The sequence below is a fragment of the Sander vitreus genome, chromosome 18, assembly GCF_031162955.1.
Source record: "Sander vitreus isolate 19-12246 chromosome 18, sanVit1, whole genome shotgun sequence".
In the NCBI taxonomy this organism is placed as follows: domain Eukaryota; kingdom Metazoa; phylum Chordata; class Actinopteri; order Perciformes; family Percidae; genus Sander; species Sander vitreus.
Genome location: NC_135872.1, coordinates 15,262,339 through 15,289,537, shown reverse-complemented (window position 1 = coordinate 15,289,537; position 27,199 = coordinate 15,262,339). Strand labels below are relative to the sequence as shown.

Here is a 27,199-nt window from a genome sequence, read left to right as displayed (position 1 = left end):
CCTCCCAGATTGTTTGCTGCCTTGCACCACTGATGTATGACCCACATTGCAATGCCCAGGACACCCAGCCAGCACTGCATTTCCCCTCTCCCCAGTGCTCTTATATTTGGGCTTTAATTGCAGAAAAATTAGCTGTGAAAAAGTTGAAAGGGTTGACCTATTTAAGTTTGGAAAACAAGTGTGATGTAACCAAACTGCTCAATTTAAACCTACATTAAGTATCCACTTTCTCCCTAAAATTTTTCAGAACCTAAATTTCACTTATTTCTGTGGGCTTTAATTGTCTGAGCAAGTTTTATGTTGCTGTGTGTGCACTCTCTAAATTTCAACTGGTTTTTAATAATATTAATATACGTATAAATTATTGATAATAAATTAATGTATTATATACTGCACAATGATGCATGTTAATTGTTAATTTGGCAGTAGTACAGTATTACATAGAAGTACTATCAATATAAATCAAATCTGTAACTGTAGTGATGGTAAAGCAGTGTTCTTGTCATTTAAGAAATCAATGTTTCGGGGATTTTATTTACCTATTAATAGGTAAATAAAGCTTATTTAAAAGCTGAAACTAATTTGATTTTCTTTTTTATAAACGTATCTCATAGTTCTACTAGAAAGTCCCATCCTGAGCGTGTTATACAAAGTTTAAATAAAAAGGTTCTAAATAACCATGGGCACTCAGAGGAACGTAGCCTGAAGATACAAAGTCTGCGAACACAGCCATGCCTGGAACTCATCAATCCTCTCTCTTATCGTATACTGCAGTAGAGAGCTGCCCAGAAGATCTGAGACAGACTTTTACAAATGCATTTTAACAAGAAATGCGGTTCATTGACCACAACACGTTATGATTTCAGCAGTGAACATAAGCACAATGAGCAAACAGGTCTGTGCACTGCTCATATAGTGCCTACAGTATCGGCAATAATCTATGACTGTAATATTACCTTGAGTTGTGTCCAGAATTACACAATGATGAACAACATGGATCTTATGAAAGTTGCATCCCATCTTCTATTACCAACAGCAAGAGTTTCACAACTATGTATCATGCAGTATGGGCACAGAAAATAGTTCATTATAATATAGCATCCACGTGAGAATAATATAAATCCCTAAACGTAGATGTCTCATCGGAGTGAATACACATTTCAGATTTCATCTTTTTGGCAAAGTCGCACAAGCTGATTCTTCCATGTACAGTCACTTCTATGGAGTGTGATGAAATAAAAAGGTCTCTGAAAAACCCTTGTGCATGCAGATTTTAAGACAATTGGTAAAAAATAAACTTAAAAAAATGCTGCCACCAATGTGCTACACAATGGATCATCATATTCCAAGAATAAGCCTTCAGCTTGAAACAAAAAATAATTGACAGCATCAGAGTTTTCACTAAGCTTGAACAACAGAAGCTGAGCTGTCAGTCTGCATCATATCTCCAAAGAAGCTCCGTGGACCGCAAGCCTTTGATCGCCTCGCTGTGTAGAGCACCGGTGTTTGTGAGGCAGAGAGGGAATATCAATGGAAATATTTCAATATTTACAGTACAAAGCGTGAATAGAACTTCATACATCAAAGCTTCGGATTCTCTACATACACTGAATAAAGCAGGTGTGCTGTTTAACACAACAATGGACTACCTTGTGTTTAACTTTTTATCTGACATAAGTGCATTCATGAAAAACCGCATTTTGCGGTTGCTGCATGGAAGCAGTCGTCAAAACATTTTTGCAAATTCTCAAACGGGAAATGGAAAAACACTTTCCTGAATGTATAGGGCAAAGATAGCACACTGTTCAGGGGATCTGACAGACACGTCGTACAGATCTAATAGTATCAGAACAATGTGCATCATTAACAGGTGGAGTGTCAGTTACACGTCTACCTCTCCTGTTCTGAGCAGTATGTGTTGCTGATTGATATGCTGGTCGGTCTCTAAGAGCTCATGTCAGAATATGAATCAGTAACACCAGTCCAGATGGAAGCTGACACACCTCACAATGTTCTGCTCGTTGGTAGATGTAGGTATCACTGTCTGTATCATTCTTTAGAAATAAAAATAAGATTAGGTTTATACAGTATTGTTCATAAAAGCCCATCAATACAAGCCTACACGTGTCTACTGATCTGCAAGTGGCAAATCTAACCCTAAAACACAATTTGTTTTGTTTCACCGATATTACCTTGTGTTCGGAGCCATGAAATGCAAGATTTGATTTTTTTATATATATATATATATATATATATATATACTGATCCATTATTTTCTGATTTAAAATAATAGTCTGGCATTTTCTGAACTACGCTTACTCCCTTTAGCTCCGTTCAGGCTGTTCCTCATCCTCAACACGTGCTTTTTTCAGTCGCGGAAAATACTTTTCAATACTCATCTGGATTGAAGAAGCAAACATTCAGTGTAAGAGTAAAACAATGACATAATATTATTTATAATAAGTTTATTTGATTCACAGCTGCTACATATTAGTGTTTTGACCTCGACAACCCAACTGCATTTTACCGCAAACTTGCAACTAGTTAACTTTCTAAAGGCGGCGCAATCGCTTGTTTGTTAAAAATTGGGTCGGGACTCCAACATTAACACACTGACAACATTGTATTTAGAATCTAAAATATTTTTATAGCACTTTTTAATGTGTGACTGTGTAAAGGTGTTCACGAGATACCAACCTTTCGTGAACTTGTGAATTTCGCCAGCCGCCTTCTCTCGTTGTCATGGAGACAGACGCTGCGAGCACGGAGGGGAGGGGCTGTGTGTGTGTGTGTGTGTGTGTGTGTGTGTGTGTGTGTGTGCGCGTGTGTGAGAGAGACGCGAGTGACAGAGATGGAGGAGAGCAGAGAAGGGAAATGCAGCTGAACGAATACGCTGCGTGTTTTAAATAGCGTTAAAAAAAATTGTTGATTGTGTGGCACACCGCCACAAATTAGTCTATCTGTGGGAAACACTGCAAAGCTATATATTACCAAATTATCAAAAGAAAATTATATTGTCCAAATAACCCAGCTTTACTGTTGTTGTAGAATATCATTAAACCTCCTGAGTGGTTTAGTCCTTGGTCTAATCCCTGACACCAGTTAGACCTACGGCAGCACTACAAGGCAGACATGCTCATGTTGGAAGATTAACCTCATGATAATATAATCTGAGTCTGATGCTGCAAATTAGATGTACTGTAAATTGTGCTTGTCAGGAGCTGAGTGACAGTCAATGCTGCTGAATTCAACATCAGTTTGTGAAAACTGATAGATATTTCATTGTGTGTGGATGGATGGGATGGGAGGGTCATGGCTGTGAGGATCCTATTTTCAATGTGATGGAACAATGCCTCCCTGTCTATCCCCCACTAAAGCTTTGCCCGAGGGAAACAGCCTGTCTTCCAGTTAGTGTGAATACAAAATTAAGCTGGGAGGAGGCCTCGGGGAAGACCCAAGACTAGGTGGAGGGATTATATCTCCAACCTGGCCTGGGAACGCTTCGGGATCCCCCACTCGGAGCTGGTTAATGTGGCTCGGGAAAGGGAAGTTTGGAGTTCCCTGCTGGAGCTGCTACCCCCGCGACCCGATACCGGATAAACATACACAATGTATGTACAATGATACACAATAAACAGTCTGATTTATTCCCTTACATCTACACTCCACTTTCTTTCACCCTTCACTTGCTGTGTTGGCCATTAAGTGGATTATAAGGGGGAAGAGGGGAAAAGGGGCTGTAAGGACGTGGGGGCAGGGGTGGGGTCTCATAAAGGGGATAAATCAATCCTCAGTCAACCCGAGCTCTGCATGTGGCCCTACTCTCCTATCATTACCCGCGAGTATTGGCAAAGGCTGGCAGAGCGAGTTTTAAAGTGGGCAATTAGTCGTGGGTATTCCGGTGTTCAGAGCTCTGTTCATGTTAATAAGAGCAGAAAAGAAAGATTTATTCCTAGACAGTAAAAATTAAGGGGAGAGGAGAGGAAGATAAGGAGAGAAGAGAAGGAGATCAAAGACGAGGCTGATTCCCCTGGCCTGTGGTCTGTTACCGCTGATAAGGTGGATCAGAAAGAGATGCAGACACACACACACCATCCACATGTGTCCTCTCACACACACTTTCTTTATAACAGCCTGTTCTGTAATCACAGTCCAGCCATATGAGATTTAGACTGTAATCCTCAATGACATGAGGCCCAGTCTATATTACAGGATGCTATCCAGAGAGGGGAACCAAAACAAACACACACACACACACACACACACACACACACACACACACACACACACACACACACACACACACACACACAGGTAGACTGCAACCTAGCATGGTGCTGAAAAAGCTTAGCTTTCATTGACACAAAGAGAGACAGTATCTGAAACCCCCCGGCGACCCCCTCCTGCCATCCCATTATTGGTTTCCAAGTGAATTGATCTAACATGAGACTCACAACAGCTCTGAGCAGAAAACTGCTCGGTTTTATCCTGCAAAAAGAGCCCAAGCAATGGACAGAGGGGAAAGTGACCTAGATAGAGGATATAGGTTTCTTAGTGTATCAGATGAAGCCACTTCTTTGTTACCAGCATTATTAACATAGGTGAACCACAATCAAATATGGAATCATTTAGTTGATGAACCATGCATTTAATAAACCCATGTTAAGTGATTATGTATCGTGTCATATTGCTCAACCATCCTTATAAAGTCAGGCAATTACTCTTTGAGGTAAGTATATGAAAATGTAAAGTTACACTCTGCATGCAGTGCATGGAATTCTTAATGCTTTACATGATGTTTTAAATTATTTGCATGAAGCCAGTAGTCCTAAATGAGGTCACTACCACTTGTAACATGTATTAGCAGACACTTGTTACAGTATTTAAGATATCTTTTAAACAGTAAATGGCTTGACAAAATAACAATCTAAAATACTTGTGTGTGTGCTCTGCTGTAGTGTTTGTCTCAATCAGCCCAGCCACTGAGCAAGTTTCTCTTCAAAATGTATTTGAATTCAGTACCTTTGATTTACCTGTATATGGAGACATTTTCTATGAGGTCTGTAGTCTCTGTGTCTGTCATGATGATGCCTTTTGGTGAGACCGTCAATGTTACTTTACGAAACTTCTTAGCACTGGCTCTGGCCTGTGGTGGATATGGAATATAAAAACACATTAACACAAACATTAAAATCGAAAAGGGAACATCTCGCCACGAGATGATCTTACATCTGATTACAGACCAAAAACGCTCAGATGCAACAGTGGTTGCAGAGCAAAATTGGGCAGCCTGCACGAGTGGTCCCAGAAATGTGGGGAATTTCTAAAGGTGACAGAACCGGGAGGTTGGAAAGCTGCAATGTGTACCCCAGGATGAGGGCTACACATTGCAACTCGAGGTCGAGCTGGCAGCCACTCACTCCCCCTGCCGCTCTGCTCCATCTGGAGTTTCAGGAAATACAGCCAGAGTGCTGAGCTTGTGGTCTGCGAGAGCGCCTGTTGACAATAGCAATGACCTCCTTACCATGCAATAAGCTAGCAAATGAGAGCAGTTTAGTTTCACACCCAAATTATATCAGGTTAAGAATCAATAGTGTGACTGTGAGGGAATACAGAGGGGGAAGAAATGATTCTGCTTATACCCACAGCACTTACAATATGGGAAACTGACTTTATAATAGAGAGGGAACAAGTACCATGGCTGACTGTGACACCTCATTCATGTAGGAAGTGCTAACAACCACGTTTTCTTCTGTCATATTAACCATGTGGCGCCACAAGGCAAAAAAAAAAAAAAAACAATCTCTCAGCTTGAGATACGCCAAGTTCAGTTTTCTATACATTTGGTACATCCCCTCTTGTCTTATCATGCCTGACTAAAGCATGTAGCAAATGAAAAAGTCACAAATGTATTCAGTAATCCCATTCAGGTTAATTGGTTTCCAAGGGAACAGACACAGACAGAGTTGCTTTTCCTGTCCTGTTGTAAATGAATTGAATCTTAATCCTGTCATTAGGTTCGGTTCAGTCTCTAATTGAGAAGTGGGGGGTTTATGATTAGGCTGACTGTGCCAGGCTTTTCTTTCTGCAGAGAAAGCCTTCTGGCAGATTAGACATTCTTATTGTTGGCAGCGTTTGGTGAAAAAGTGTGTGCATGTGTGTGAGCATGGAAGAAAAATGGAAAGAGGAAATATATGTTTGCGTTTATAAAAATGTGCAAATATTTGTTGTATGGCTACAAACTCACTGGTTTAAATGCAACAGTTTTTTCACAGTTTTCAAAATAGTCTTGTGAAAACTAACAGGATTCTGAATTGATGTAGAAAACCATGCTCAGAAATCCCCCGTGTGGCTCAGTGCTGTTAAGTAAACATATCACTGATTTCACTGCTGCACATGTGCATCCCCTGATAATCCTGGATTAGCAGCTATGTTTTCATGCAGCTATACTGACCTTGATAGAAACATGACCCAACTATTACTACATGCCAAGAGAATTACAGAAAGTTGAAGGTAAATGACACAGATTGCTCAGTTTTAAAGTTGTTCTGATGGGCAGTTAGATATTTTTACAGAACATTTGAATCTAAACTTTTTCCAGGACTGTTTGTCCTGCATGCCAACATTGAATACTGAATTGGTTGATTCTGACAGTGTCCACGATGGTTTTCTAGCCATGAGAATACATTTGCTGAGCTGTGAATGGTTGACATACTCACATAAAGGACATCTTATATTCAAATACTGTCTGTAGTGGTACCCCAAGTTGTAGGATACTGTAGATATGGTGCAAATATACCAATTGATCATAAATGACCTTCCTGATAAAATATTGTCCTAAAGTCTTCCCCTTTAAGTCGTTCAGATAATGTGTGTTGCAGTTTGAGGCTGTAATTTCACAAATCCCAAAGAGAATTTCTATAAAAAGCATTGCTGTAATTGAAATCTTCACTATGTCACTCTGGAAATTTCCCATTGCTATTGAAGGTCCTGACCTTGCCTACAGAATTATATGCAACATTGTTTGGAAATATCGGAATCACTGCACATGTATGTAGTGTATTCAGTACTTACAATAAAATCCAAGTGTAGTAGCGAGATTTGCATGCAAGAATAAATATAACTTCCATTATAAAAAGGTTGTATGAATCAGAAAGGGACCAGTGACTAACCGTGGCAACAATTCTGCGAATGGCAGCTGACGCCATGTCCTCTCCTTTGGGCTGGCCCACCAGAGTCATACCCAGGTACTTTACATTGAACACCATCCCCTCCAGCAGAGTCTCCTTGGTGTCCGTCCAGTTCTCTGGTAGCTCTGGTTGGACAAAAAAAAGAACATAGGAAATCACCAAAATGCCCCAATACAGCCTAACAAGGGATTTAATAAGAAGAATTTTAAAGTGAAATGTGCTTCGTTTATAAAAGTCCAGAAAAACTTGCAGAACTATTATCTTTTAAATAGTTGTGGATGGGTGCTTGCTAATGATAGATGAACATAATCCATTTAGTCATATCACACCGTGTATGGGATTAGAAGTTATTTTGAAAGGTGATTCACATGTTAAGAAACTCCATTTAAAATCCTAAAAGTCTGTCAGAATAAGTTATCAAGTCAGCTTGTTCATTGCATTGTTTGTTGGGCAGACTGTTTACAATACTCAGCACAGACAGCATGACGGTTGGCAGAGTAACGTCACAGCTGAGCAGACAGTGGTGTGGATATACAGTCAGACTTTGCACAAATTATGTAATGATTTTAAAAACATTTAAAAATTGTTGCAGTGCTAAAATGTCGGAGCTCTGCAATGTTTTTTTTTTATTACACTTGTGTAATAAGAAAAGTTGAATGTGTGTGCAATTTAAGATAAGAATTAGTTAAGTCCAACTCGACTAAGTGAAGAAACTAATTTATTTTGTGTATGAAACCATCCACAAGGGATCCACGTATTCCACACCATGCTTTCATTTCATGAATTTGAATATGTTCTATTAAACTGAGATCTGTTTCCATCGCTTACTGTATAAGACACTATGGTCTCCATATTAGAAAACAGTATGGGTGTCAGAGAAAAACTGCTCCACAGGCCCAACAAACCCAGTATCGGCTGGGCTCTGATTGACTTTACAGAATGGCTGCAATGCTGTTGCTGTGACTTCCAACAGGTAGCACCAAACTGTCCTCTAGCAAAATACTGTAGACAGGGAGAGGGACTACGCCCATGCAGAGAGCTTAAAATATCTCCCAGCGACACCTGGACACAGTCTGCAGTGGAGCATCAGGAGAGGGATAACATACAAAACTATACAAAAGACCACATTCTGTGATCATCTTAATGGGGCAATGAGTGAAACATGATGCATTAATCCACAGCATTTAGAAGCATTCTTTTAACACCAAAGTTGCTGTGATGAAGACAACCAAACAGCATATGCATAACCAACTGTAAGACGAAGGGAAACAAAGGTTTTATGTCCATTTATCAGAGGTATGTCTGCTCATAACACACACACTGAAATGAGAGAGTTAGATTGACAGAGTATGAACAAGAGGAGCATGTAGAGAAAGAAAGAAAGAAAGAAAGAAAGAAAGAAAGAAAGAAAGAAATAGAAAGAGACACACAATACGTGTCTAACACTCTACTGGGCTATACTGGCATCAAATTCTCCACATGGGCTGAGCCATCTGTCACTGGCAGGCCCCATGCAGCTGTGAAGGCGAACAGCAGAGAACACCATCCCCTTACGCTTCCAACAACTGAATTATTAACTAATCTTCAATCATACGATGGGGACTGCTACAAAACCAGAGAGCGCATTTGATTTTATTAAATGTGATTGCTTATGTACATTGTGGGCAGCATGGCTGGTTGCTTTTGACTTGTTGTGGATGAGAGGAGTTTGATACTTTAAAGTCTCATTTTGTCTAATAGAAGATGTTCCTTTAATACTTAAAGCAATTCATTGTTCAGAAACTGCAGGTTCACGGCCATTTAAGAAGGGTTCTTTAATGCAGTATTGATCCATGAGGGAGAAATGCATCCCTCCTCTTTTCCCTCTCCACAGGAGGCCAGAGGTCAGGTTCAGCTACTCAACACAGGGAGGGGGTTTCAGTCTGTCGCTGAAGAACACTCTTAACAACATACGGGATAATACGGCATAATAATATAAGGGACACTATCAGTGGAAAGTCATTTACTGTTGAAATTTTCAAAAGGATTTTGGTAATGCTTTAAACATCACAAAACTAACATAATTCCATTCACTTCCATTGTATTGTGGTGGCAGCAAAATCCTCAGTAGTGGATATTTGACAATCTTGGCAAATAAAACCCAAAATATCTGCATGGGTCTACACCACTTATAAGGTTTGAGTGTACTAATCCCTGAAATATGTTTTAACTGATATTATGCTACTAAAAGCTGTGGGGGGTTTTTCTTCAGTTTTTGACAGATAGATAGAACAGCTAATGACGAAAGAACGCAAATGGGGTGAAAAAAAGAAAAGAAATGGTATTGTCAATTTACCGTTCATTAAACCCGTCCCCTGAACAGCAACTGTACATTTATAACTTAGCAACCGTCACTCAGCACTACAGGCCAGTTTTTAGCGTTTACTTAACCAAAAATACAAGAGCAAAAGTGTACCAAATTGATTAAGCAATGTGCTTATCTGATTAACATAAGATGCAAACATTAGTACGCCCAGCTAACAAGCTTACCATCTACCCTTCTTGGGCCAAAAGTGAGTATATTCCTAGTTTGGAACATCCACTATGTGGGAGCCAAGATGCTTCTATATCAGTGTCCTGCTCTTTATTTGGTTTGGGGAAGTTTAATGCTAGCAACCACATTACCATTACCAGAAGTAGTGTTACTTTACCAAACTCACTGGTTAGTTTGCCCTCAACATAATTGGTAAGCATTTCTGACTTTTTACCTGGGGCATCTAGTTTTAGTCTCAGTCCTAATGCTGTATATCTCAGCATGTAGCCGCCATGTGAATGCAGGGTTTTACAGGGTCGTTGATTTTAAAAGTCAGCTGGTTTTTAACCAACTCATGGAATTAGCATTACTTAGCTAGCTTCAGCTGATCAAATCTGCTAGAGACAGTCATCATTTCAGGTGATAAAATCGATGGTTAGCAACATCATTGTAAACTGGAACACACACCATGATAGATTGGAAAGCTTGACAGGTGTAGCAACAACAGTAACTTATGATAGTTACTGCTAGTTAGGGTCGATTCCAAACACTTAAAATAAGCTTGACCTTGATAAACTCCAAAATCAATCCTTCAGTTTAGTTTGGCTCATCCCATGCTGTAATACAGAAACAAATGCTAAAGTGCCACAGTGCATGTTGCGTCTTCACCAGGCTACACACATGAATTATTAAAAAGGGCTTCGTGTTGATGCTGAAGGGTTTCCAATACATTATCCCCCTAAAAGAGGAGCTCTTCAATTTTTAATAAATCCTGTGTTAAGGGACTGGGCCTGATGAGAGTGACAGGCACAAGCGGAGGGACGCTAATTGGATTTTAACATGTTGAAGAAAATACTGAGGAAGACTGAACATTTGCAATATTAACTTTTATTTTTCTACATATAGTATGCTATACATTTGTCATCGATGTGAGTCTGTGTGTTCGTGTAAAAGTGTGTGTCGACGTGATCTAATTTAAAAAAGCACAAAACAAGATTAGGGAGGGCGAGGCCATGGTGGTGCACTAATGACGTTTGCATCTTTATTAAACTGATGCCTGGCAACACTTTCACAGCCATGTTCTCAGCAGTGCACTGATTCCATTACGTTGGAACACAAGCTAAAGGAATCAATGCATTACAATGAAGGCACAGAGCGATTTGATGACATTTTGCTGCACTGGGCTTCAAGTGTATTCACTTTAAAGTTATAGTGTAAGTTATAATACCACTGCCCGGAGATGTAGAGCACTAAAATATTCAACACTCCTGAACAGAAAACTAAGTGTAGCCATTTCACAGTAGCTAATCCAACTGTTGTAAAATAATAATAGATACCATGTGCTCTGCACGCCTTCAGCTACATGCAGTGATCACCAGCTGTCTCCATGAACTCCACACTCCGTAATTTAATTTGCAATAAGAAGTCAAAAATTGCACCCGGATGAATTCTGCTCTGGCTGAACACCTACACTGACGGTTAATTAACAACACAAACAGGAGCGCGTAGATATGCACACAGGCACAATATGGAAAGAAAGGGCATGTGCACATGGAGGGGTCTTTCACACACATGATTTCTTCAAGATACCATTATCAGAGTTAATTGCAAAAAAAATAATACGTGTGTGCTCCAGGGTCAAAATAACAAAAGCATTCCCTGTTTTCAATTGCCCTACAGGTCAGTAAGTCTGGCCATTTTTTGTAAGGATGTTTCACACAGCATATTGGTTAAAATCCAATGGAATGAATAGTTATGTTTTATTATTGTGTGGAATAAGTACAACACCAATATATGAGAAACTAAAAGAAGCATTCAGCTTGTTTTTAGACCCAAGTGACACCCCCATCCTCCACATCCTTTGCCTTACTGTTTTACTCATCTGATGGAACTTTGAATCTAGGACACCACCTTGACAGGGAAAATAGGCCGCACATTCAGGGAAGATGGTGGGCTGGGATGGTGTGTGTGTGTGTGTGTGTGTGTAACTGGTTTCCTGATTCTGCCTTGAGGCGGAACAAGTAAAGCTAAGTCCTTCCTTTCAAGCTCTCGCTCTTCTCACTGTTTTCTTAAATTCTATCCCTCCACTCACCTCTCTCACCTACTGTATCTTCACTTCCTCTAGCTCTAATTGAACCTTCACATTAGAAAGAATTCCCCCTCTTCACATATAAGAGAAGCTTAAAGCTTATTAGAGGGCCTTGGGAAAATGTATTAATATTTCAGATTATCAATCAGAGCTACAGTACAAGCCACTACTCAAACGTCAACAACAACAACAAAGATGGAGTCATGGGATCATCAAACAGCCTATGTTGCTAAGCAACCACAGATTCTATCACCAACAGCCCAGCAGCAGCATGGAGGTGGTGCCTGCACATTACATTACTGAACACCTTGGCTAGGCATCAAAGGAAGTGTACAAACCACATAAAGTGCTCAGATAACCGTGGAATTACCCTGCGCTTTAATCTGGAGCAGTACTCTGGAATTGAATATTACACATCCAATGGGCCCAAATGCAAAACCTCATGCCAAGCTATTTCAAAATGCTACCGCGTCAACTTTGACTCCCTTCATTTCACACGGACACATAAACCTGACATAACAGGAATGTTACAGAGCAGCTGCTGCCTTAAGATAGTGTTGCAAAAGATTAAGAAGCAAGTGTTACAGACAAAAACGGCAGCACCTTTATAAAATATTGCCCATCACAAAATTCTTAAGCCAAACGTGACATCTTCATATTGCTGGTTTTGTCCGACCAACACTCCAAAATCCAAAGATTATCCATTTACTATTAAGTAAAACTAATAAAAGCAGCAAATGACTGAAACTGAGGAAGGATTGCCATTTTTGAAACCAAAAATCATCTGAAAATCTGATGGATTTTGGTCCCTTTATGATGAGTACAGCTACTTTGTTAAAAATATGGGCTACTAGCTTATACATCAAGCATCTGTCATCAAACTTTTGTTGCATTCTCACTGACAAGAAAAATCATTAGGGAAAAAAATAAAATGAAAATCAGGGTCATGAATCAACTATTTGCCCCGGAGGTCCTATGTGAATCAGTGTTGGTGTGGATATTTCATCATAATCCCCTTTTTACCAAAACAATAATTGCTTTCACTTCAAAACTATCTGCTGTTACTCATAATGATGAAATTAGTTATCTATATGCATGGCTGAGCAAATAGAGCTACTGCAAAGTTAGGACAGACTATGAATATGACGGAGGAAATATTAATTTGTCAAGTGACTGCATGTAGCATAAACAAATAGCAAGACATTTTTAACATGGACATCAATCACAACCTAGCATAAATAGCCTAGCTGTAGCTGTTTAACCGAATAATAGGTGAATATAATCTCATAAACTATTAATAAGGTGTTAAATGCTTTTTAGGATAGTTTGAAATTTTGGGAAATAAACTAATTAGATTTCTTGGCAAAAGTCAAATGAGAAGATCAATACCACTTTTATGTTGGTATGGTAAATATATACAGCTAGCTTAGCACAAAGACCGGAAACAGACAAACAACTATCTTTGCTTTGTCTAAAAGGTAACAAAGTATACCAGCACCTCTAAATATCGCTAAACGACAGGTTACATGTTTGTATAATCTGTACAAAGTGTAAATATAACAAGTAGTGGTTTTACTGTTTGCTAACCTAAGCTTAATATTTAGCGAACAGACATGAGAGCGGTATCGATCTTCTCATAACTCTTAGCAAAAGGTACAGTAGCCTATTTCCCAAAATTACAAACTATTCCTTCAACTACAGCAAGAAACAGAAATAAAATATATGTAGCATTTAATAGTAGGCTACTAATAAAAAAAATAAAAAAAACTGAGCTGTAAAAATTTTTTTAAATGCATTTAACTGTTAAGTGTGCCTGGAAGCATTAAAAAGATGCAGTATGTGCAATAAGTAAGTTATTAAAATAGATAACCACAATCACAACCTCCTGAAAGGCTTTCCTATAATGTCCTAAATGCAAATTGCCTTTGACTGCAGTTATTATGCAAAACATAGGCTTTGACCCCCCATCAGGAACAGTCCTCCAAAGGCTTTGTACTGTACATCATTAGACAGGATCAAACCAACGTTTTCACATACAGCAGTAAAACAGCTCTATCTTCTCTACTTTAAGAAGCATGTTTTGTCCCAGAAGATAACCAGAGAATGGAATTAGGACTGGGGCTATTTCACGGGCAGGCATCATTAAATGCCTCAAATTGAAAATCAACACAGACGTTTGACTTTTGTTCCTGAATAACTTCCTGTAGTCTATGTATACCTAGCACCCCACAGTAAAAATTGTGCTAATATTTGCGCTGCAGACATTGACTGTTGGTGTGATGTTGTGCAGAAGTACACAGACAGAAAAGCACAAGTTTATTTCAAAGCACCATTGCATTTCCAGGATGCAGAATTCATAGTGTATAATGGCACCGCAATAACTGAAAATAACACCATCCAGTAACAGTGTTGATCTCCAGAGGACTGAGGTAAAATAGTGCTGATGTATACAGTGTATACAGTAGCTAGCTAACATTAATGCTAGCTAATGCTTGGTGGATAACATTATAGGGTTACAACATCGTTCAACACGCTCATCAAGTTATTAGTAGTAGGATTGTTTTGACCATGGATAAAAGCAGCACTAACCCACGAATAAGTTCACTAGTAACGTTAACTTTAGCTGTATAGATACTAATTTAGCCAGCTAGCACACTCCGGTCTGCCTGCCTCATTCCCCCGGCACAAAGAGACATCAATCGGGATGATAGCTGACAACACAGCCGGGATATGTAGCCATAGCTAGTTACCGTTAGCCCCAACCGGTGCTTACGACGCTAACGGCAGTTTAATGAAGCGTCGGGAAACAGAGAATATCAGAGCCAGGCATCCTAATCACAACATTGGCCATCCATAATGTTAGCTAGCTAGCTAGCTACGTCTCTGTAAACACTAACGGTGTTTGTACCAAAAATCTCCTCCCTGCCGAATTTCTCCCCCCTTCGCGTTTAGCCGTCTTTACAGTTAGCTAGCTACATTAACCCGACAACGGGTGTGTTAAGCACCAAAACGAGTAGTTGAGATTACAGAGAAGTGACGGGGGAGATCGGGCAGCTGGGAAGATGTTCTGCTGCTGCACAACAGGCATCGAACATCATCGCCATCGCAGAGATCCCCCTGGTAATCCCCACCCACACAACCGTCTCTCAGCCTCGTTGAGTAGTTAGCTAGCGTTACAACAAACCCCGTCCGCCCGGTAAAATCCAAAAGGTGACATTGGCATGTGAAATATAGTGTGATAGTGTGGTAAAACCTGCTAACGTTAGCCGCTAATGTTAGCTTGCCGGCTAACTGGTCAGCCAGCTACCAATGATTGAATCAAGAAAAACGTAATTATGTTGGGGAAACTGCAGCTATTTTATTAGCATGACATGAATAAACGTTACTAAATGTAACGTGAATAAACTTGAATGGGTAAACTCGTCCGTGAACAGATGCATTCTAATCATAGACTGTATATAGAAGATTCTAATCAACGATAGCGTTTAGCAATAAAAACTCCCATAATTCCACACTTCCCTACATCATCAAATGTCTGGTCATTATGTTTACAATCCATTGTTTTCGTTGAGAGACCCTTAGTGGCAGAAAAGTTACATATTGTACGTTTAAACCTATTTATCCAATTTACATAGAACATTTTGTTATATATTTACAACATTTAACACTCCACACAAAATAAAACCTGCCTAAATTTAACAAAACCTTAACCATAGAGGCTTACATTTCAATTATTTTTGGAGCAGACATATGGGTCATTTTGAATGGCACTGAAAACCTTTTTGCTGTTTAGGTCTGAGGAGTTGCTAGCCTATCTGTTAAATAAGGGCTTTATTCAGAAAAGCTTGTGTGAAGCCATTTACATGCTCATTTATCTGCTTCACTTTGTGCCAATTAATCAAACACAACACTGCCAGAGGAGAGATTGTTCATTACACAGACTGTTTACAATCTCCTGACAGTTCTAGTTTATCATTGACCAAAAGGGCATCAAATATGGAGGTGACTTGCACTGTAAGTGTCCATTGTAAGTCCATTGGATAATTTTTACTGAGTGACCACCGTTTGTCTATGCCCAACATGTAGACAGCTGCTGTCTATTAAATTAATACTTTTGAGATTTCCATTTAGGTCTTAAGCACTAAAGTCAAATGTTCTACCCAATAACCTTGTATGCATATGTCAACCTACATGTATTACTTTTTTCAAACAAGGTTTATTTTCATTTTCAAATAAACTTAGCACAAAAAATAAGGACATTTTTGTTTGGTAGATTATTTCTCTGTGGTAACAATGCTTTTTGGCAATAAATCTTACACTTAAGCTTTTTGGCATTGGCAGAGAAGATTTGGCAAATTTTTCATGGGCACAACCCACATACTCAGCGCTGCTGCTCATCACACAAATGCATGTTTCTTACAAATGGGACATAATTTGTAAGGGACCTAAACAGGCTTTCCAATGGTATAAGATTTATTGTCAAAAAGCATTGTTAACACAGAGAAATAATGTACCAAACACAAATTTCCTTACTTTTTGTGCTAAGTTTATGCAGCAATCAATGGGCACATAAACTCAAACAACACCCTCCCACCCCCAGGATGGCAGGCAGTTCAAAGTGATGCAAATCTACATTTATTACTTTAACAATTTCAAAGTTGTTTGTATATGTGGAAACAGGAATTTTAAACACTGAACCACTGAGGAGAAAAATAAATTGTTAAGTATAAAGAGAAGAAGGGCTCCATCAACACCTATATTATGGAGGTACAGTAAAGTTCACTAGAGAATGAGTAATAATCATGCTAAAATAACAACCACATTAACAATGCAGATACTGAAGGAACTCTTTCCTCACGGCTATTTATTCATAAAGCTTAATTGCTTAGCACCGTGAAAGGATTGTTTGCATTAGCAATTCAAACAGGGCAGGATTCTCTCTTTGCTGATACAGATCTTATCCCCCTGGAGTCTGCTGGCGCCCATTTCAACATCTTCATCAACTATAAATAGCTCCCTTGACAGAAATCCCTTCATGAAACAAAAGGTTTATATTTCATTTTTTGTTTTTATTTCTATTCAAGGGTAAAACTGTGACTTTTAAAAGAAAAAAGGAAAAAATGAATCCAGAGGTTTACTGACCCTTATCTCATGCTGAGTTCTAGGAAAACAACACTTTGCTTGAGCAATCATTAGCTTTCCCATCCATTATCACAGAGAAGCGAAAACAAGTCACCTTCGAGAGCAGCTGATCTCATTTGAGACAGAGTATCTGTGGCCCCTGTAACAGATGAGGGCTTCCCACAGGAATCCCCTCTAATGCGGTAGAACACTTTAGACCCTTCCAGCTGATTGATGGATGCTAGTCTGACACAGCCGGATACCTCGGCTTTTCAAGTCTCAATGTCTCTAGTGTATTGAAAAGTTTAATCAATGTGAGTGTTTAAGCTGTGCTACACAGTTTGGATATGGCCCATTCAAACTAATTTATACATATTTACCTAATATCAGTATGAGAGTTAAAAAGAGAATAGGCTTATTTTTATTTATGTATTTATTTACTATGACGTCAGAGACACAACCAAAGACAAAAAAGGTTAATGCTATGTCCTGTATTTATATAAATCTAGCAAATTACATACTCTGAACAAATTGGTTATTTCCATAATAATGGTAGTAAAACAAAAACAAGACTAAGACTCTACAGCTATACTACCATCTTTGTGGGGCTATACTTAACAGGGCTTTGAGCTAAATGCTTACGTAACTCATTGTAAGGGCTTTACTATACTGTACTATATTTAAGCCAATCCATCCAATTATTGTCCAGTCTTTTTACACAAAACATAATGGTGGTGCTAAAGGAAAAGTCAGAGGATAACCAACGTGAGTAGGCTTCATCCTGTTGAGACCATGAATGTCTGTGGAAGATTCCATGGCAATCCATCTAATAGTTGTTAAGACATACAGTCTGGACCAAAGTGGTGGACAGCCTCACCGGTAAACTGACTTTGACAACTATAGAGCCGCTAAGTATGCTATGAAAATGATGTAAAATCATGTTTAATTTCTTTGACAGAGCTTATCTTCCATTCTGGCTACAAGGAGCATGGTGCTATTTCTAGCATCTTTTTTAGGAGAACATAAAATAAATAAAACAGGGGGGGGGGGGTTTAGCTTAGTGATACCCTGTGGAAAAAAGTATGCAAATCACCCTAAAATTCCCAGTGAAAATGAGGCCCTTTCCTTGTAGTCATGGTATGACCTTATCTAACTTAACCAGGGGCACCTAGAATCTAGAAAAACCTATAAAAATAATTTTAAATGTAAAATAGATGTGAATAATTTAAGACAAAAATGATAAACAAAAAGGAATTCAACATAATTCAAGACAGCTAAAGAGCACCAGCAATTAATCAATCAATCAATGGTTAGATTTTTCATCATCTGGCTTCATAATTAATATCAAGATGATCAGAGGAAACCGTTCAACCATCAACAGCTCATCTCAATTAATTTGACAACCAGTATATCAAGATACCTTCTACTGGGCTTTTTGTGCCAGTTTTTAACCATAATATCACGCACAACGTGTTTCTATACAGCACTACAGAAGTTTTCTCAACGTTTTTGACACCTTTTTTTCCACAGTTTGTTTTTGCTTTTTCCAACGTTTTAAATTGTTAAATCTTTCAGCGCTTATTTCTACGTCCCATATTTTCTGATATAAAACAAAAATTGAAAACGGGTCAATGTGACCCGAAGTCAACACAAGGGTTAAAGAGTGGGTTGCTTGGCTCTTGGTGCGGAGCTCAGACGGGGACATGATGTGTCAGAAATTGTGAGGGGAGTTTGAATTTTTCAGAGGAACAGAACACGGAGATTGGCTTTAGCTCTCCAGTGGAGGAGCAGGTTCAGCTGACACACACGCAGTACTTAATCTCTTACACACACACACACACACACACACACACACACACTAATAGAAAACGTGCTCAGAAAGACTTTTACACCGGAGTGACAGCATATCCCATTTCACAGACAGCTACCCCAGACATCAAACAGAAAAAGGACTCGGCTGTTAGGACTTCACTGTACACACTAAACAGGAAGCTGGATGGTGTATGTGTGCAAGTGGGTGTGTGTTATTGCAGCAGCTCTCCCAAGATAGGGTCTCTCAGTTTCCTTGTGTTGCATAATTCACTTGACTTCAGGCTGGGGAACCTTGTTGATGCTAAAAACACTACAGAGAGACTGCAGAGAGCAGCATATAGCAGCAAATAATGAGCTGTATTTAAGAAACTAAAACTGTACTTGGATTACAGGTGTTGGTGTTTATTATGGAGGTGAAACAAGGAGCCAGGCATGCCTTTAGTCTGTGTTACAGAGTGCAGGAGTAAAGGATGCCCTCAAAGTGGTCAATTTTAAACTGGCTAACATTGATAAAATATAAGCTTAGATAACCTAGGAGGCTTTAATACAACTAACCAAACATAACCACTTACTACACAAACTACGTATATGTACTGTGGGCCATGAGAAAATGTTATACACTCTCAAAGAAAATCAATATAGAATATGATGTGGAGCAGTTCTTAATAACATGAGGCTGAGGCTTTAAAATCAATATTTGTGGAGTGTAACAGTTAAGTAAATATACTCGCAGCTTCAAATGTTACAGGGACAAGACAGAGACAGCATGTGAAATAGTCATGAAAATCATGAAAAATTGGTTTTGTTAGAATACATCCTTATTCCAAAACGTCCCGTTATCCTTAACCCACAAGAAAGAATTAAGGTGGATCTCCTGGGCACATAGGGGATTTCAAGGCATTAATACAGAAATGATAGTTGGACAGAAGGGCTCCCGCTAAGCTTTGATTAAACCCAGACCTATTACAGAAAAACAATGCAGCAATTTTAAATACCCCATAGCAACCGCAGTATTAAAACACAAGAAGACAAGTGTGACAGGAGGAGCATTTAGTGTGGTGAAGCACTTAGTGAGAGGTTGAATAGCATTGTTCTCACCTGCCCAAACAAACCACAAAAAAGGCTCCAGAGTTTCATTTAACCTGCTCCAAACATGTTTAGTGTGACAGCAACCTAAATCTTAATTTAATGCTGTATCTCCTTTTGACAACCCAAAACAGAACCTTTGTTAGATTAACTGGATTCATAAAAGGATGATGTAAAACAGACATTTGTTAAACAGATAATAAATTCAAATTGAAAGCGACAGTAGGCCACTGACCAGGAAGACAGGCTAACATAAGAGTCTACAGCTATGTTAACAGCTCTTTGAGGCTGTACCACAGTGCTTTGAGCTAAATGCTAACATCAGCATGCTAACATTCTCGCAATAGCAATGCTAAAGTGAGATATAATGTTTACCATGTTCACCATCTTACTTTTTTGCGTGTCAGCATGATAACATTTGTTTATTAGTGCAGCTAAGTACAGCTAGTACAGCTATTGGATAAAGTGAAATGTTGACCTGATTATTACAATTCATTCTGAGAGGGACATAAATGTTTAAGCAAAATGTCATGGCAATCCATCTAATAGTTGTTGAGATATTTCAGCCTGGACCACAGTGGTGGGTAGACAGAGAGACACACATTGCCATCCCTAGAGCCTTGTTGCTACTGTATAGCTAAAAAGTGTGGCTGGTAAAAGAAGATAAGATCATGATAACAATATTTGATCTAATGTCACAGACAGGAAATTATGAAAAAAAGACACAGAAACCGTGCATGATGTTCCACATAAATTAAAAACAGAGGAAAAACAGTCAAGCAGAATATGAAAATATACAAAGTCTATGCAGAGCTGTCACCCTAGTAGCCGTGCTTTTGACAATAATCCAACTGATCACACTGTTGAGGGGATTTAGCTCATGTAGTTCTCTTCGGACCAAAGTGGAAAAAGGCCATGCACTCACAAAAAACCTCTATTATTCATACAACCAAATAAAACTGCAGTTGAACATCATGTTCACCGAGTCATCTTGTTAAATCTATTTAAGATCAAATCCTGATTATGTCATTACAATTGTGAACTTTTTGAGTCATGAATTGAAAGGACCCTGAGGCATACACAATGGGTTTAAATAACTTAAATCACCAATGCAATGCAAGCAATACCTCACAACTTTGGCAGCTGCTGATCTTAGACGAAAGTAACCTGTCTAATTGATTTCTTATTTCTAAGCACGTTCAATGAAAATTCATTAGCAGTGCTTTATCACCTTATCACCGTCTATCCTCAGTCTGCGACTGGTGAGACTGATGAGTGTGCAAGCATGAATTATGCAGCGTATAGGTGGGAAATCTGCTTAGTTAATTTGTCGTCTCATACACTGAAGCTCAGCTAAGAGCACATATTGGGTTTAACTGGTCTTCTAAATGGCTGTGTATATTTTATATTGAGTGCAAAATGCAATAACTGAATGTTTTTTCATTAAACGTAACTGGAAATGCTGGTTATTTAATGTATGGTTTAGAAAGCACATTGTTGCTTCATTTAAATAGCTCCATCAGAAGTCTTCAATGTGGTTGATAAAGATTATCCTTAATATTTATCAGACAGATCCTGTACCTTAACTATAGGAAAGACTTAATATTTCACAACTGTTAAATGGAAAATCCTGCAAAGCCACCTACAAATAAAAACACTTAACAGTATATGCAACTTAAACCTTTGCTTTTTGGTTTCCTTCTGTTTGTCTGTTCTTGGTACACATTTTGTGTGTGAGTGTGTGAGTGAGTGAGTGAGTGAGTGAGTGAGTGAGTGAGTGAGTGAGTGAGAGAGAGAGAGAGAGAGAGAGACATGTACTGTATGCAAATTCAACCTTTCCTGTAGACATCATGTTAAATAAATACAGGGCCTGGCCACTGAAAGCATGGCATTCAGATGATGCTAAGGTAATGCAAATTATTTCTACTGTAAACTTTTTCATCGCACAATTTGAGAATTATCAAGAGTAAACTAGGAATTAATAATTGTTCAGTGGTTCAGGCAAGTAGAGGTGAAACAATTGGTTAATTGACAAAACAAATCTGCAACTAAACTGATAACTGATTAATCGGTTTAGTCATTTTTCAAGCAAAAATAGTGAAAAAGGTCAAAGATTCTCTAGGGTCAGTATCTTTAATGTCTCAGATTTGTCAGAAGACGTCACCTTGGACATTTTATCAATTAAACAAGCATCAGTTAATTGAAAAAAATATTGCAGCTCTTTGAGCAACACAAACAAAATTCCCTACTATTTTTTGTGGAGGCAGCAGATTGGTCGTAGTGTTATCCAACTGTGTGCAGTGAGAAATGCATGCTTGTTGCCGCCCCTCGAGTTGGGCCATTTTCATTACTCAATGCCAGACCCTTAATCTTTCGGATTTGGATCTGGATTTCCAGGCTAACTCAAAGCCGCATTGATGACACTTTCATTTTGCATCATTACACAAATCCAAGTGCTCCATCAGTCCCCAATTATCAACTCCTCTTTGTATCACATTGAAAGCAGAGGGATGTATTGCTGACATTCCCTCTATCATTATCCTGTATATTCCCATCATTCCCTCCCATTGCTTCTGCTCTGCCTCCTCTTCACTGGCGTGTCCCTGACTCACGGGTTCCTGAGTCTTAACGAGCCATTGAGGGATAATTGCTCCTCGAGGCTCGGTGCTAACCGACACCACTGCCTCCTGCATGTCATTCAGACAAGCCCCTGTCAGCTTTAATAGAACTGCAGGCTGAATTCACTACCAGAGTTTCCAACCAGTCGAACCTAACGACTGTTGAGTCCACTAATTTCAGATCAAGCTGTTCTCTGGACTGCAAAGCACAGCAATACAAACCGTATATAACCTGTATATTCTATATTTTCCTTACAGCCATGAAGAACACTTGAGATGTGCATTCAAGAACTAAATTAAGCTACTTATTTTTTTTACAGTTTTTTTTCTTTGATACTGATCACATGGCTGTGCTGCAGAAGCCAGCTTTGATATTTACACCACTAAAATAATTACAAAAAACAATCCTAGACCCGAGGACATGGTTTCAACTCAGTCTATTCCAAAGCGACACAATTTTAAATGGATGCAGACTGTACTGTCCTTGGTGCCAAGGACAAGTGTGTGTAGGACTTGAAAAGACTGCTTCTATGTGATGTGATCCAAAGGGAAGGCTTGTACTCCAGGCACATGCTGTGTCCTCTTCCGTCCTGCCAGTGGCTTTAACCTCAACGGATGACAACGGACTGCCACGAGGGGCGATGGGGAAGTGTGGTACATGTCGGTTTTCTGCTACCATGAGAACTGAAGACTGGTCTCATACATGTTCAGAAATATATCTTTTTATGTTAGTAAGGTAGAGTAAAAAAATGGTATTATTCGTTAGGGAGTTAACTTATTTCTCATGTCTCATCCTGAGGTTGTACAAATACAGAAGAAGAGATTTGGTTGTAATAGTTGTCACAGGACCTAATGGATGAGTCAGACATTATACTGTGAGAAGAAAACAGCATTTAAAATGCACACTAGGAATGCCACAGTCGGGGTGACAGTCAAGTACAGACATTTTAAAATGCTTGAATTTTAGCTCTTTTCAAAAAATACAACGTGATATCATGACTTCATGTAAACATACACGCCACTTTCTAAAGCCAAGTGGCGCAGGTTATGTGTACGCATTATTAGCTATCCGCATGTATGTCTACGCAGAAGAACAGGACGTTGCATTTGGAGCCATCTGCGTGTATGTCTACGCTTGCATTTAGAGCTATCCGCGTATGTCTATGCCAGAACGGGACGTTGCATTTGGAGCTCCGGTTGGGTTTAGAAAAAGAACAACGGCACGGTTGGATTTACGAAAACAATAACAGGACGCGGGACAACAATGGCACGGTTGGGTTTAGGAAAAGAAGAACGGGGTTGGGTTTAGGAAAAGAAGAACGGGGTTGGGTTTAGTAACAGAAGAAAGCAACGGTTGGATTTATGAAAAAAACAACTGGGTTGGGTTTAGTAAAAGAAGAAAGCAACGGAAACGTGACACGCGGGACACGAAGGAAATGTGACACGCGGGACACGATCTCCGGTCTCCTGGGTGAAAGTCCTGTGTTTGACCCATCCACCACCCCGACCAACCTCCCTACGCGGAGTTTGTTGGATATTCATTTGCAGAATGAAAATCTAAAATGTAGGGAGGGGAGTGTTGGTCCGACTATTACTGTGGCTGTAGCCTCTTCCGCTCCACAAGGGAAAAGAACTTAATCAACAACCTAACATTGGCTCCTTCAGTGTTTTCCAGTTCAGACTTGTGTTGGATGTGTAATTTGGTCTGACCTAATAAGATTGCTTCACGACTTTAACATCTAAAAAGGGACTAAGGTGCTCATTAGAACAACATATAAAAGTGCCATTAACCAAATGAGGTGCATGGCCTTAAATTATGTCTCTGTATAATTTCACTATTAAACAACTTGGCCAGTTACTAAACAGAATATGTCCACAAATTAACTGTATATGGTCATTAACTTGGGTTATTTAACTAAGGTGGCCGTTCCTCCCGGTCATAGACAGGACACAAATAATTCATCTCTTTTTTTCCAACTTTAAATCACACAAAATTTGTGTGAATGTGCCATGCAGCTGCAATGTTGCCTTATTTGCATTCCGACAGCCATCTTTGACGCATCGCCACAGGCTGGCAAACAGACGCTGTCCTATCTCTCCAAATTGCCTGCTAAGTAGCTCCTGGACATCAGCAGTCACCCTGTCTGTCTGTACTGTTTGTGATGCCTATGTTCACATTTTTCCAGCCTGATTCCCCTGGTGGCTCTCAGACACAAACTGCTTCTGTCATCCGGCGTTGAAATACAGCTAGATTCTGCTCCGATAACATCATTCGACTTTTTTTTCTTCCTTCTCTTTCTGACGCAAAAAAAACAATTGGAGTAGAAATACACAATGCAGAGGCTCCTGCTAACAATGTGACAATGTCTTTCAATACAAGATGTTGATGGTTTTGTTTGTCAGATTTTGTCATCATAAAGTCACCATGGTAATTTTGGAGAATATGGTAATGTTGGAAGTGTTGAGGAAAATAACAACTCCAATCCATCAAAGTTTGCACAAAAATCAAGATCAGAAGTTTTAGTCCAGCAGCCATCAACATCTTACACTATTTAGGACAACCTGTCACTTAATGCATCCAAAGCCATCAGAGACTCCAAGCCATAATCCAATGAGAAAACTTTTGAATCCCACACTCAATCATTTATATAGAACATTTCCTAGAGAGAGTAAAGATACTAAGCACATCCTCCTAGATGTGAAATTAATCAATCATGTTTAATTAAAGCTGGCAAGGGCTGCCAATTATTCAGTGAGCAGGAATCCAGAATGAGGCAAAAAAAACAAAAAACAGCATGCTAGCATTTATGGCAGCAAGAAGCTCACAGGCGATGTAGCTGCAGGGAGGGAGCATTCAACACTTCACACATCGGGGAGATGGCAGAGCTGCAGGCAGCCCCTCACTCCGCCCGTCACTGATGGTGTGTCAAGGTCTGTTGCTCTGACCCTTCACTCAGCAGCACTCACAACCTCCTGTACTTCACACTGTAGTAACCGAGGAGCAATATGCACATGCTGTATAACATTTTCTGAATCATTTGAAAAACTAGCAAATAATACAGTATATTAAAGAAATGTACGATACAACAACATGTCAGTTTACACTGAAATTCATTATACCACTGATATTACTGATATTTGGTTGTGATTTACCTACCTACCTACCTACCTAAAGTCATTCTAAAAAATATCTATAAAAGCATAAGGTTTACATTAATAACAGTATGTATGATATTGTCTTGAATGTATTGCCTTAAAATACACATGTAGAGGATTTTTTTTAATTGGCATAGTATTTATTATACCGTAAACTACATCATGATCGTGTGTTAGGGAGAAAGAAAAGTGACAAACCTAACAAAAACTGTAGACTTATGCCCAAATTCCATTCCTTATTTCTTAAAAAGGTATTCAGTATTGAGTCTAACCTGCATTCTCTCTAGTTGTAGGATTTGATTGCACAAATTGGCGGTAGAAGCCTAGTATTTAATTTTAGGGCTGGAACAAATGATGAATTGTTTAATTTATGAAATGTGGAAAAAAAAGAGAAAATTGTCCACTGCAAATTCTAAGATTAGGCTAACAACCAACGGTTCAAAACACAATATTCAATAAAAAAAAAAAGTATAAACTCACACAAAAACAGCAAATCCTAACATTTGAGATATTTGCCATTTAATTAGCTTTATTAAACAATTAAAACGATTAATCAAATATTCTAAATAACATTTAAATGCTTCTGTGGATCGATTAGTAGGCTATTCGACTAATTTCCGGTATCAGTTTGAAGTAGCTAGTTGTAATTAATGCTATAGTTGTTTTGGTAAAGGACACTTGACAGTGACTAGCCAGCTCACTCAGAAGGAAGTAAAGTAAAGCAATTACAACTAAGACTGAACTAGCTACACAATAGTCTACAGCCTGTAATTGAAAAGCTATTTACACCACATAACATTCAGCTTAGCTACGTTTGGCAACAAGACAAACAAAAGCTCTCCAGTACGTATAAACACTACAGTCCATTAGCTTACTACGAACAGCCAGTGGCTCATATTGTCCTTCTTCCCCTCTTATGATACATTTTACTGCCTTTGCTACGTCGCCAAAATCTTTACAACAGTGTACCAAATCCAAACATTACAACAAACACATTGTCTCACTCACTTTCGTGCTTTGAAGTTCCCCATGTGTGCCGCGGAACTCCGGGGCTCTTGATAATCGCTCTGCCGGCGGATTTCAGGGCATCCATCCCGAGGTGTGTCTGCTCTCCGCCAGGTGGATTCCCCAGTCTCTCTACCACAGGGAGGTAAATACAACAGGCTGGGCTCGACGGAGGATGCGCCAAAGATGGAAAAGGCGAAGAGAGAGACCACTGATATAAGTTCCCACCCTGAATCGCTCTCGTTTTCTCTCCCCACTCAGAAACTGGTAACCAGCTGAGGGTAAGCACGTGCACCTACTGCACCGTCTCCAAAGTTAAGGGCGTGTCCCTCTAACCTTGATGAGCTGACAGTCCAAAGTGCTCCAGTTTGAAGGAGCGACCTTAATGAGAAATCATTATTGCAGTGTGAAGGACTTATACTCATTAATGAGTTTATGGATAATGAGCTGACAATCGAACTTTTTGTCTCATAGGACTTTATGTGGTTTATTGACCTTAGTGGATGCACTGTTGCAAACCTTTGTTCTTAAAGAGGCCCATGTCATCCCTTGTCATAACATGTTTAATATTTAGAAACAACATATATTGTTGTTTTAATTATGACAGAAT

The 27,199-nt window shown here is 39.2% G+C and overlaps 1 protein-coding gene across 1 annotated transcript in view; it reads right to left on the bottom strand.

The window, feature by feature from the left end:
* Window positions 1–26,871, bottom strand: part of LOC144533773 (low density lipoprotein receptor adapter protein 1) — a 41,618-nt gene extending 14,747 nt beyond the window's left edge. Inside the window, 3 exon segments of the mRNA XM_078275325.1 lie at window positions 5,034–5,146; window positions 7,173–7,315; window positions 26,593–26,871. Of these exon segments, the coding sequence (XP_078131451.1) occupies window positions 5,034–5,146; window positions 7,173–7,315; window positions 26,593–26,677 (341 nt within the window). The 5' untranslated portion in view covers window positions 26,678–26,871.
* Window positions 26,872–27,199: the final 328 nt, after the last annotated feature.